Consider the following 12,820-nt stretch of genomic DNA (forward strand, 5'->3'; position numbering starts at 1 on the left):
CTCTATTTATTACAGCAAGAATTGAAAAACTCTAAGCATAAAATTTCCTAAGGTTTGCAGCATTCCAAGACCTCTGGACTGTCTTGCCTGCCAAATCTTCGATCTTGTATGCTCCAGGTCCACTAATGGAAACTATCTTGTACGGGCCTTCCCAATTTGCCCCCAATTTTCCATCCTGGGGATTCTTGGTGCTGCCCAACACTTTCCTGAGAACAAGATCTCCTGGATGAAAATTCCTTGCCCTCACCTTTCTATCATGTACCTTTGCCAACTCATGTTGGTATGAAGCTAATTTCAATGCCGCTTGCTCTCTTTTCTCTTCTAAGAGATCTAAGCTGACAGCCAAGGCATTGTCATTCTCGCCTCGCTCAAGTGCCAATGTCCTGATGGATGGTAGGCCAATCTCTAAGGGAATGACGGCTTCCATCCCATAAGCTAAGGATAAAGGAGTTTGCCCAGTCGACCTCCGAGGGGTAGTTCGTTGCGTCCACAATACACTTGGGAGTTCTTCCACCCATCTCCCTTTGGCAGAATCAAGACGCTTTTTCAATCCATCAAGAACTATCTTATTGGATGCCTCAGCCTGTCCATTTCCTAGCGGGTACGCCGGGGTTGAATATTTGTTTCGAATACCGTAACCATTACAAAAGTCTCTAAAGGCTTTGCTATCAAACTGAGTACCATTATCTGACACCAGAACATAGGAAATACCAAACCTCGTGATAATTGACTCCCATACAAACTTCTTTGTCTCAAAATCTGTGATTTTGGCAAGTGGCTTGGCTTCTATCCACTTGGTAAAATAATCTGTAGCCGTTATAAGCCATTTTCTGTCTCCGGTCGCCCTGGGTAGAGGTCCTACTAAGTCGAGCCCCCACTGGGAGAACGGCCATGGACTCGTCAGGGGACTAAGCTCTGTTGCCGGCTGTCGAGGTATGTTTGAGAACTTCTGACATTTCTCACAGCTTCGGGCATATGCTTTTGAGTCTTCATGCATCTGCGGCCACCAATACCCTTGTGAGATTGCCCGTTGTGCCATCGACCTACCCCCAGTGTGGGACCCGCAACTTCCCTCATGGATTTCATACAATAACTGATCTTTCTTCTCTGGATGGACACAGAGCAAATACGGGCCAGTAAATGACCTTCTGTATAATTTATCTTCGGGAGACAACCAAAAATGTGATGATTTCATGGTGACTTTTCTAGCTTCTTTTTTGTCTTCTGGAAGGGAACCATCCTTCAAGAAACCAACAAGGGGATCCATCCAGCTCGGGCCGAGCTCAGCTTGAGACACCTCGACCTGCTCGGCCGGTACACTTGGTTTCTCTTGAATATCAATTATGATAGTTCTTCTTACTTTCTCCTGATCGGCTGAGGCTAAGGTTGCCAAAGCGTCTGCGTGACTGTTTTGCCCTCTCGGAACCTGTTGAATTTCAAAATCTTCTAACTTCTCAATCAGTTTCTTTGCTTCGGTCAGGTAGACAATCATCGCCTTAGTCTTTGCTGCATATTCTCCAGTGAGCTGACCAACTATCAGCTGCGAGTCTGAAGAAATCTTTACTCTCTTCGCTCCCAATTTGAGTGCACTCCGTAAACCACATAGTAGCGCTTCATACTCAGACTCATTATTGGTTGCGTCGAACCCCAGCCTAATGGCCTGCTCAATGGTGAGGCCTTCCGGGGAGGTCAGGACCACCCCAGCTCCACTTCCCTTTCTAGTTGATGAGCCGTCAACCATAAGTTCCCAAGTACTTCCAGGATTAATTTCCAACGTCCAAACCTCCTCAACTGGCTGTTCTGGAGGATTGGAAAATTCTGCTATGAAGTCGGCTACGACTTGGCCCTTGATAGCTGTTCTAGGGACGAAATGAATATCATGTTAGCCGAGCTCTACTACCCATTTAGCAATTCTTCCAGAGAGTTCGGCCCGACTCAAGACGCTTCTGAGAGGGTAGGCCGTAGCAACTTCTATGGAGTGATCATGGAAATAATGATTGAGTTTCCTGGAAGCTATTACCAAGCAGTACAACAACTTCTCCAATGGTGTATACCTCGTTTCAGCGTCAAGGAGAGTTTTGCTAACATAATAAATTGGCTGCTCAATCTTCCTCTCTACTCTCAGAAGAACAGCGCTCACAGCAACTTCCGACACTGCCAAATACAACCTTAGCTTCTCTCCCGGGACAGGAGTGGACAAAAGCGGGACTGACTGTAAGTAATCCTTCAGTTCGGCCAGTGCCATTTCACACTCTGAATCCCATTCAAACTTCTTTGCACCACGCAGACTTCTAAAAAAATGATGGCATCTGTCAGAAGATTTACTAATGAATCTATTCAGGGCAGCTGCCATTCTGGTTAACTTTTGCACTTCTTTAACTGAGCTTGGACTCCTTAAGTTTATGATGGCTGCAATTTGGTCTGGATCGGCTTCGATTCCCCTTCGCGTCACTAGGTGTCCAAGGAACTTTCCGGAACTAACGCCAAAAGCACACTTTGAAGCATTAAGCTTAAGTTTGTATACATCCAGGACATCAAATACAGATTGGAGATATGAGAGATGGTCATCCTCTCTAGCGGTTTTAACAACCATGTCATCAATGTAAACTTCGACTGTGCGTCCGATCATTCCTCCGAACATCTTCGTGACTAAACGCTGATAAGTTGCCCCTGCGTTTTTTAGTCCGAAAGGCATTACTTTATAGCAGTAAGTGCCTCTCGGAGTAATAAACGCAGTCTTCTCTTCATCCTCTTCATTCATAGGAATTTGGTGGTAACCTCTATAGGCATCCAGAAAACTCATCCTTTGACTTCCTGACGTTGAGTCCACCAGCTGGTCAATTTTGGGTAATGGAAACAAATCTTTTGGACAAGACTTGTTAAGATCTGTGAAGTCTACACACACTCGCCATGTTCCATTCTTTTTCTTAACCACCACTGTATTCGACAGCCACTCCGGGTAATCCACCTCCCGTATGGCTCCTGCTTCAGTCAATTTCTCTACTTCCTTTACCACAGCTTCGGCATGAGCCAAGGCCGATCTCCTAGCCTTCTGGATGACCGGCTTCGAGTCAGGTTGGATGTTCAATCTGTGGCTCACGACCTTCTGATCGACTCCCGGTATTTCTTGAGGAGTCCAAGCAAAGACTCCAATATTTCTCATTAGCAGTCCGAGGATAGACTCTCTTTCTGCTGCTGGTAAATTCTTGCCAATGAGAAAATACTTGTCAATATTTGACCCGTCAATCTGGATTTTTTCGAGTTGCTCAATCGACTTCTTTTCCGGATCCAGTCCCGGTTCAGGCTCGACTAATGTCTCTTCAACAAAGGGGCCTATCTGATGAGTCTCCTTTGTTGTTCGGGGACTAGCTACCACACTATTCCATTCTGGCCGATCTCCCTTCACATCATACATATTGCCGTTATGAGGAAACCGGAGAGTCTGGTGATAAGTTGATGGCACGGCTTCCATGGCATGAAGCCAAGGTCTTCCTAGAATGGCGTTATTAGCCGTTCTCCCCTGTACAACCAAGAACTCCGTGTCCAGAGTCTTTGATCCCAAACGAACCCTTGTTCGAATCCTTCCCAAAGGATAAACCTGACTACCATTAAATCCAACCAAGCATGCCGTTTCAGGAACGAGATCGGCCTGACTCAATCCCAATTTCTCAAACATTGGGTAGTACATGATATTGACAGCACTTCCTTGATCAATAAGAACTCGTTTAACATCATAACCACATACCCTTATAGTGATCTTAAGAGCATCATTGTGTGCTGGGTCCAACCCGGCTAAGTCCCTATCTGAGAAGGTTATGTCTATTCCGGTTCTTCTTTTCTTTGCTTCTTGGCCCTCGGCCATCTTCGTTTGAGCAATCGTGTTATTCACAGAGACCACGTGTCCCTGCCTTTCCAATGTAATCACATTGATTGTACCCTTTGGTTCATCATTATCATCTTGCCCCCTGCATGCAGCAGATCTCCCGACATTATCCCGAGTCTTATTGCCATCTTTTGCCTTGTTCTTCACATACTTTGCTAGCTTCCCTTGTCTGGCTAACTCCTCAAGGTGTTCACGCAGATTGTTACACTCTCCTGTCATGTGCCCAACATCCCTATGGAATGCACAATACCTCTTTTTATCCCTTCGATCTGGATCCCCTGACATTTTTGGAGGCCGAACTATAAATGGTTGATCACTGATCTCGTAGAATAGCTTATGGATTGGCATGTTGAATTCAACGGCGTTGGCCGAACTCTTCCCCGACCTACTGTGTTCGGCCCGGCTCGAGGATTTTTTGTCATATTGTACAGATCGACTATTTCGAGAACCCTTTTCCTCCCTTTTTGGAGAGGACATCCGCTTGGCCTTTGGAACTTCAACTTTTGCATATCTCCTGACCCTGTCTTGTAGGGTAGCTATGGTGTTAGGCTCATATAAGGTCAACGACTCCTTGAGCTTACAGCCATCCGGTAGCCCAATCTTAAAGGACGTGGCAGTCGTCCGCTCATCACATCCGTCAACCTCCGCGCATACCTCTAAGTACCTAGACAAATAGTCAGAGATCTCCTCTCTGCTGTTCGGCTTCATGGTAAGTAAGGTACTAAGGGTTTTTGGTTCCCGACTTCCAGCAATAAAACGGTTAATGAATAGTTTGGCCATCTCACGCCACGACGAAATTGAATTTGGAGGTAATTGGTGAAACCACCGCGATGCCATCGTTCCCAAAGAAGACGGGAAGACCTTGCACAAAATGGGCTCATCACCTTCCCATAAGATCATTTTCCGCATAAACTGGTCCAAATGGGCGACTGGATCAGTTCGGCCATTGAACTGTTCAAATGTTGGCATGACAAGCCTTCTAGGGACCTCTCTTTTTCTGATATCCCTTGTAAAAGGGGAAGTTGTCATTTCATCAAGAGCCTTCATTGCTCTTTGCTGAGCACCATAGATGAGGTCGCCCTTCATCGCATCTGGCTCATCACTGTACTTGACAGGCTTTTCATCTCGGTGCTTGATCTCACGGGGTCTGCTGTCAGCATGATGAGAGTGTCTATCATCCCCATGCTCTTCCCTCCTTCTCGACACTCTTTCAGGGCTCTGCCTTTCATATTTCCTCCTGGTGTACGAATGTCGGGGTGGTGAGTGTCCTTGCCTAGAATGAGAGCCAGCTCTTCTCCTGAGGGCTCGTTCGTCTGCTTCGCGAGGTGGACTCTCATGGGGGCGCTTACCTTTACGCCTGACCTCAGCGAGCCCTTGTCTCAAGGACTCCAAATATTCAGTGGTGCGACGGATTTCTGCCTCAACTTGGTCCTCAGTTGGCAGCGTTCCCCTTGCAACCTGATTAACCTGAATCGGGTCCACGCCGGGATTCGGGTGAGTGTCATCTCTAGGCTCCTCATGGCTGTTTCGTGACTGGGACCCTCTTCCCCCATCACCTAACTCAGATCGTACGGTTGCCATATTGCTTGTAGTATTCGTGGAAAACAGATCGCCTCCCACTGTGGTCTCCAAAATGTAGTGAACAAAATCTGATCACCACGTTCAACGGATGCTCCTTCGTGATATGGTCACCTGAATCCTGAAAACAAAGATTGTCAGTGAGCCCGACGGTCGTTGTTTGACCGTAGGCACTCCGACGCTCAAGTTAGCTTCCAAGATAATCCAGCTAGTGTAATCACAATTAGAGCTTTAAAAAACAATACGCAACAATTTACCTCCTTTTATAGTGGGAGAGACTTACTTCATGTATAACTCTGCCAGAGTAATTGTAGGAGTTTCCTTCAATCAGTAAGTTGTTTAATTTAATTGGGAAACAACTCCTGATATCTTAAACCTGTTAATAATAACATGATTTAATATAGAGAATAATAATTAATAATATTTTGCCACGTGTCTCGTCGAAATATTCCTCATAAAAAACAACATCTTTGTTGACCCAATAACACTTTACCATTGCATTTACCCTTAACTGTCTAAACACCATTTCTTTCCTTTCTTTTTTATCTGACAAGACTACCAAACTTGAAACAACACAAAGCAGATTTAGATATTATCATCTACTCCACCAAAAACAGCCCCTACGCCTTGTCTGTTTCATAGTTAATGCTGTATCCGTGACTCTTCTCTGTCTCTTGCTTCCCCCGTCTCTGTCTCGTAACTCGTTTACACCGCCATTTTTAATTTCACTCTCTTGTTTTTGTTCTCACGATGCTGCCTTGAACGACAAATAAATACCCACATTTCATGGCAACTACCACAGCTACTCACCTTAAACTCCAACCTAAGAAACCTAAACGCCGTAAATGCCGTGAAACTACCATCTCCTCCTCTGCCTCCGCTACTTCTGCCAACAATACTGACCCGACGTCCACCGGGTCCTGGCCCCGTAATCCGAGCCGGAAAATTGACCCGCCCACCGTTGTCTCCGCGGACAACTCCTCGTCTTGTCTGGCTACTAAACCCATACATTCAGCGAACACGAGTACGAAAGAACCCGATTCGCCGGAGACAGTCAAGATCCGATTCTCTCCTGGCAGTCTATCACCGGTCATGGACTTCACCGGCACCTCCACCACTACGACGTACAGTAATGGGCATCACTCTCCGAATGATTCTTCATCGTTCCCTTCGAGTTTCTCGAAGTTCAACTCTGCACTCACTGCGGGTCTCCTAAACCCGATGTCCCCTCCGCTTCCGTCCTACAAGATGGCCCGATCCAGCCCGACCCTTTTCGAAATGATGGCGAGCGAGCCCGATGTACAGCCCAGAACACACCAGATCGCCACACCCAACTCCTCCAGACCGCCTCTTCCGCTGCAAATTTCAGCTCAGGATAAGCAGAACTTGATAATGCAGCGAATAACGGATCTATTGGTGACTAGGAGTCCCGGGAATCAGTTCAACGATGCGAGCTCCGGTGATGTTAAATTGACTCTGAGTTCTAAAGATGGAATCAGTGTTTCCATGAATGTGCACAGGCAGATCCTGGTGGCGCATAGCTCGTTCTTCGCCATGAAGTTGTCGGATCGGTGGGCCAAACAGCAGAGAGGATCTTTGCCGTACGTTGTGGAGATTGCGGATTGCGATGATGTGGAGGTTTACATCGAGACTCTGAGGTTGATGTACTGTAGGGATCTGAGGAGGAAGCTCATGAAAGAGGATGTTTCCAGAGTTCTTGGTATTTTGACAGTAAGTTTGGATGACTCTCTGTTTTGCTTGAGCTATTGATGACTGAAACTCGAATAAATAGATTTCAAGTAATTTATTGAGTTTGGAGTTTTATTACTATATTTTGTGTTGGTAAGTTAGTAATCTCACTAATTAAATTGGTAGTGGTTTTTCACTACTGTGTGTTTGCTTGATTGGTTGTTGAGAAAGTAGTAGGTTCTCTTGAATAAGAACCAGAAGGGATTAATTGAGTGCTCACGTTATGTAGAATGTGACTCAACGTATATAATTCACATAGGTAGAATAAATCTACTTGTCTAGTTTTTCTAAAATGCTTTTTTGGCTGTTTGTTCTTACATTCAAAACCAAATAGGATTTTCGATGAATATTCCCCGTCTATTTGGTGGAGTATTGTTGGAACTTGGAATATGGACAAGGAATTTAGTTAAATTTTAGGGCTTCTCAAATTGGGATCGAATGGCTACTGAATTGGTTAATATTCTGGTGTCTGTAGGTTTCAGCCGCTATTGGATTTGACGCTGGGGTATTGTCTTGTCTGGAATTCCTAGAAGCTGCACCATGGGCTGAGGATGAAGAAGAGAAGGTGGCTTCATTGTTATCGGAGCTAAGGCTTGAAGGAGTTGGGGCAGGAGAGGTCTTAAAGAGAGTTTCTGTTGAGGCAAGCAATGTAGGTGAAGAGGGTAGTGACAATGAAGAAGTTCTTCTCAAACTTTTGCATGTAGTACTTGAAGGCAAAGATGAGAAGGCCAGGCGTGAGATGAAAGGTCTGTTGTCAAAAATGCTTCGTGAGAATTCTTCTCAGATTGATCTCCGAAAGGAGTCCTTGTACTCAGCTTGTGAAGGGTGCTTGAAATTGCTTCACCACAACTTCCTTAGGGCAGCACGAGGGGATTTGGAGGATGTTGGTCAGATTGCACGGCAGGCTGACAATTTGCACTGGATTTTGGATATATTGATTGATAGGCAGATAGCTGAGGGTTTTCTGAATAAATGGGCTTCTCTGTCTGAGTTGTCTGATGCACATTCAAAAGTTCCAGCTATTCATCGATATGAAGTTAGCAGAGTTACAGCAAGGTTATTTGTTGGTATTGGAAAGGGGCAGATGCTGGTTTCAAAGGATGTGAGGTGCTTGTTTCTACAGACTTGGCTGGTGCCATTTTATGATGATTTTGGGTGGATGAGAAGGGCATGCAGAGGTCTTGATCGACACTTGATTGAGGAGGGTCTTAGCAGCACAATTCTCACCTTGCCTCTTGCTTGGCAGCAGGATATTTTTCTTGCTTGGTTTAATCGGTTCTTAAATTCTGGTGATGATTGCCCAAATATACAAAGAGGATTTGAAATCTGGTGGAGGAGGGCTTTCTGGAGACGTAATGGTGAGCAGGAACAGACACGGCCTTTACGAATAACGACTGCGACCATTGAGAACTAATATCGCACTAGATTCCACGACGCCAAATATGATGGCGCTTGATTGGTTAGTCTACCTTTTCATGATCTTTCGTGTGTAAACTTCACAACTATGGTTCCTTTCTAACTCCTTCCTTTTTAAACAAGGATTGAGAAATTCTGTGTGGTTTGTCAAAATGTTGTGAAGGGTGGTCAAAATATTGGGAAGGTGGTTCATTTGTTTGGTATAGTAAAGATATTGCCAGGTTTAGCCTGGAAGAATAGATCCCCATGAAAAACTTGTATACATTTTGTTGAAGAGAAGCCTCCGTATACTAATTTAGCATGATGATGAAGTAGATTCTTTTTCGTATATGTTAAGCTTTCTTTTCTTATTTTCTATTTCCGATGAATAGGTCCCCTTAGTTAATGTTGAATCTTGTTTGAATAAAGATTTGGTTGAGTGAGGAATACTTCGAGCATTTAGTACTAGAAACTAGAAAGGACTCTGTGTGTCATGTAGCATAATGAAATTTATAGTGTTGTAATTAGACTAATATAATTTAAAGTACTTACTATTGACTTTTTCCTTCTAAAGAATATTTTCTTTTAATATTATTTGGTGCTTTTTAAAGTAAGGGAATTTTAATTAAATTCTTTATTAATTTTATCGTGGTGAACATGAATAATGAGTAACCTTAGCGACATACGAATATGTTAGAACAAGTTGGAGTTTGAATCAAGTTCATGATATCTTGGTGAAGCAGCTTCTAGGAATAAATCTTTTCTTGTAGGAGAATGATGTGGTGGACCATGCTGAGTGCATATAGAACAGATTGTTCATTTTGTTCCTTTAGAGTAGGATCATGGGTAGTGATATTGGGAGAGCATATCCCCCTTACGCTTGTCTCTTTTGATTACCCAAATTGTTGTGAAGTTTGAAAATTGAATCAGGACTGCCAGTTGAGGAGGTTTTGACGGTTTATCCGGATTTCACGGTGCTTCTGGGGCTTCAACAGAGCTTGACACATTTTGATTAACTTGCCAACAAAGGCTCTCGTGATTAAATTAATAAGAAGAATGAAATCTTTGGCAAACAATTTGTCATGGAATGAATACCTTGATTTAGTAATATCTCTGCAGCTTAAAATACCCCTCCAAATAATAGAATCCGTGGGCTCGGGTTGTATAGGAAAAAAAATCATTTTAAATGGTATGGACATGTTCAACGTAGAGAGAGAGGTGCGGCGGTGAGGAGGAACAAGAGAATTTATGTATGAGAGAGTAAGAGGCGATGAGGAAGACCTAAAAAGACATGGCTTGAAGTAATTAAAAATGATATGAAGTTAATAGGAGTGGATGAATGTATGATCCATGATAATGAATGAAGAAAACGAATACACGTGGTGGATTTCCGTTGATGTTCGCATAAACTCATGTAGCAGAAACCAAACTTTGGAATAAAGGCTTTGATGATAATGATGGGTCGGGTTGTACACTACATAAAGTCTCATTCTTACCACCTAGGTATTTAGCATTCAAACATTGAACCCATACAATATTCTCATTCACCATCATCTTCCAACTTAGTTATGATAACAAAACCCTGTTAGTTATCTCTCTCCTTGTGCCACCTCAATGTTTTGGCTTTTGCTAAGGCCACCCTAATGGTCAACATCTTTCCTGAAGATAGATACTGTTTGTGTGATGGAAATTTGATCTCTTGGTCTTAAATTTTATAGTCCATGGAATTGGCACAAAATCTATAATGCTTTGTTTTATAGATTTTATTGCATGCAAGTTAGCTCGTGGCCTGAGGTAGGATCATGCTCTTGCTCTTACTTTGCTACACCCGTCGTGTTTGAGATGTTTGCTTGAGAGTACTTGGTCAATTGGGGTTCCTCACTTTCTTCACTGGCTGAGGGTCTGTCCCGCTGATCTTTGGAGTCCATGCCTCAGTATAGCTGATCTTTCTGTCCTATCAACTATTCACATGACATTTTCTTTTTGTAGTACTCATTGTTCTATTAAGTGAGCTAATCCTTATTTGAACATTGACACTCCGCACCTTATGAAATTACTGCTCTTCATCTATGGTAGTATGACTTGGTAGATAAATTTATTTTGGGTGCATTTTGCTGCCCAACCCATAAGCATCTGGTGTTGAAGGCAGCAGATATTCCAAAAAAAATAATATAATTTTGAATGTGCAATCAGTAATGCGATCTTCCTTTCCATTGTTTTAGTCAGTAACACTGTATCTCTACTGTAAAGTTATATTTTATTTTGATGAATCTTGGCACTAATGATACACCTAACTCTCTTTTTATCATCTGAGCTCCTCTTATGCTTTTAGTGCAGCAGATTCCTTGTGATGGTCGTATGTGGACTGTAGGAAATTAATGACAGTTTTTCATTTTACTTATTTGTTCCATTTTCCTGCAAATAAGTTCACTAGACAACCTTTTTGTGTGCTTTTCCTACAACTGTGGTTATATTTGGAACATACTACTTCCTTTTCTATCCACTTTTGGTGTGAGATTTATCTCTTATAACATGTTTCCTGTTACAATTTGTATGGGTTGCTCTTTCCAATTTCCATGATATCTCCTACTTGGCTGCTGCTTTTGCATCACCTCCGGCTGCAATGGCATTGGCAATGATTGCTGTTGGCCACTAAAACTGGACACACTCTATCATCTAGATGAGCTCTTTTTGAGTGGCAGTGGCCAATAGCCATAAGGCTGTTATTAATTTCCTTTTTTAGAATTTTCAGGATGGCCTCATTCTTTGGCCTTTCTTTTGAAATATCTTTTCATTTCAAATGATTTGTTATGCAATCTCTCTGATGGGCTGATGAAATATCATCAATTGGAGGTTGTATGGAATGTGGCTAGAATTGGAAGTTGTTAATTGTTTCTGGGTTTTTTCATAGTGGTTGGTTGCTTGTTATTCATCTTGGCTTCTCTCTTGTATGACATGACAAGGACTGGAAGGTTTTAATTATTTTAGAGTTGTTTTCATGGTAGTAAAATTGTAAAATCGGGTTGGAATTGGAGAAGGGGTGTAAAATCGGAATCGTAAAAGCTTAAGATTTTATATTTAGTCCAGCATCACCATCATTCCGATCATCTTCCTCATCGGTATTAACATTTTCTTCGCCATCTTCATCTACATTTGTATCATTAGGTTCAATTGCATTACTTCTTGAGGCAATATCTACTCAAGCCGGTAAGCCCACCGTCGATTGACTTTCCATTTCCTAGTCTCGCCCTCTCAATCTCTCATCTGTTTTACTTTAGGGTTTGAGTTGGCAATGTGGCATGGGCTTTTGACTTTGGGTAGAGGTATTGCCGTATAGGGCTCTTAAACTTCTGAGCCCATCAATTTTGGCCCAGAAATCAGTTCTTTTATTTTTTAAAAATTTTGTCCATAAATTAACATTTTCTTAAAATCTAGGTAAAATTGCCATTTTACGTACGATACTATACGATTTTGACTGGTTTCTGATTCTACTACGATTTAGCTAGGTTTCTATATGTGTACGAGGTTTCTATAGGTGTACGATTTTACGATCAAAATCGTGATTGATTTTAACTATCTTGGTTGTCATTCTGGTTGCTTGCTTTTTAATGATTATGCCTGCATTCAAGAGCTAGCATGGTTTAGCAAAACCTTGAATAAAAGAAATTATCACCTTCCTCAATCAAATTGGATTGAGGAAGGTGATGACAAATTGACAAGGCTTTATAAGAGTTTTATTTTTCCTCCTATCCATCAATACTAAAAAATTTCAGCAGGTTGGCCTTGCCTCTTGCCTCTTGCCTCTTTCCTAGCTCAACTATTGAGCAGTCTTTGCTTATGGTTTTTTGGGTCCTTTTGGAGTCTATTTCCTTCTTCTATGAGTCACTCTGTTGAATAATGCGCAGGGGCCATTTCTGCGAACATTTCTTTCTCCCTCTCTAATATTGTTGGACAGTGAAGTCCATCATTCATTGTTTACGGTGACATTACAGGAAATCAAGATGCATGGTCAGCCTCAGCAAAGAAGTTGGTGGGTCTGTGGAGTTGTATTCTTCTGTACTCCAAGACATCATCAAAACATCAAACTTGGTTTCTGTTATATGTTTTGAGTCGATAAGAACTGGTAGGATGCTCGAACTGGTTGTTTAGACTGTTTTGTTACTTTTATATATATTTCTTGCATATATGAGAGGACAAACTATGAATCTTATGCGA

At 42.6% G+C, this 12,820-nt stretch overlaps 1 protein-coding gene across 1 annotated transcript; it reads left to right on the top strand.

Annotated features, from left to right (window-relative positions):
- Positions 1-6,051: 6,051 nt before the first annotated feature.
- Positions 6,052-8,976, top strand: LOC119987263 (BTB/POZ domain-containing protein At1g63850-like). The gene is made up of 2 exons (XM_038832130.1): positions 6,052-7,192; positions 7,686-8,976. The coding sequence occupies exons 1-2, from the start codon at positions 6,248-6,250 to the stop codon at positions 8,622-8,624; spliced, it is 1,884 nt and encodes a 627-aa protein (XP_038688058.1). The 5' UTR covers positions 6,052-6,247; the 3' UTR covers positions 8,625-8,976.
- Positions 8,977-12,820: the final 3,844 nt, after the last annotated feature.

Source organism: Tripterygium wilfordii, chromosome 20 (genome assembly GCF_013401445.1).
Source record: "Tripterygium wilfordii isolate XIE 37 chromosome 20, ASM1340144v1, whole genome shotgun sequence".
Lineage (NCBI taxonomy): Eukaryota > Viridiplantae > Streptophyta > Magnoliopsida > Celastrales > Celastraceae > Tripterygium > Tripterygium wilfordii.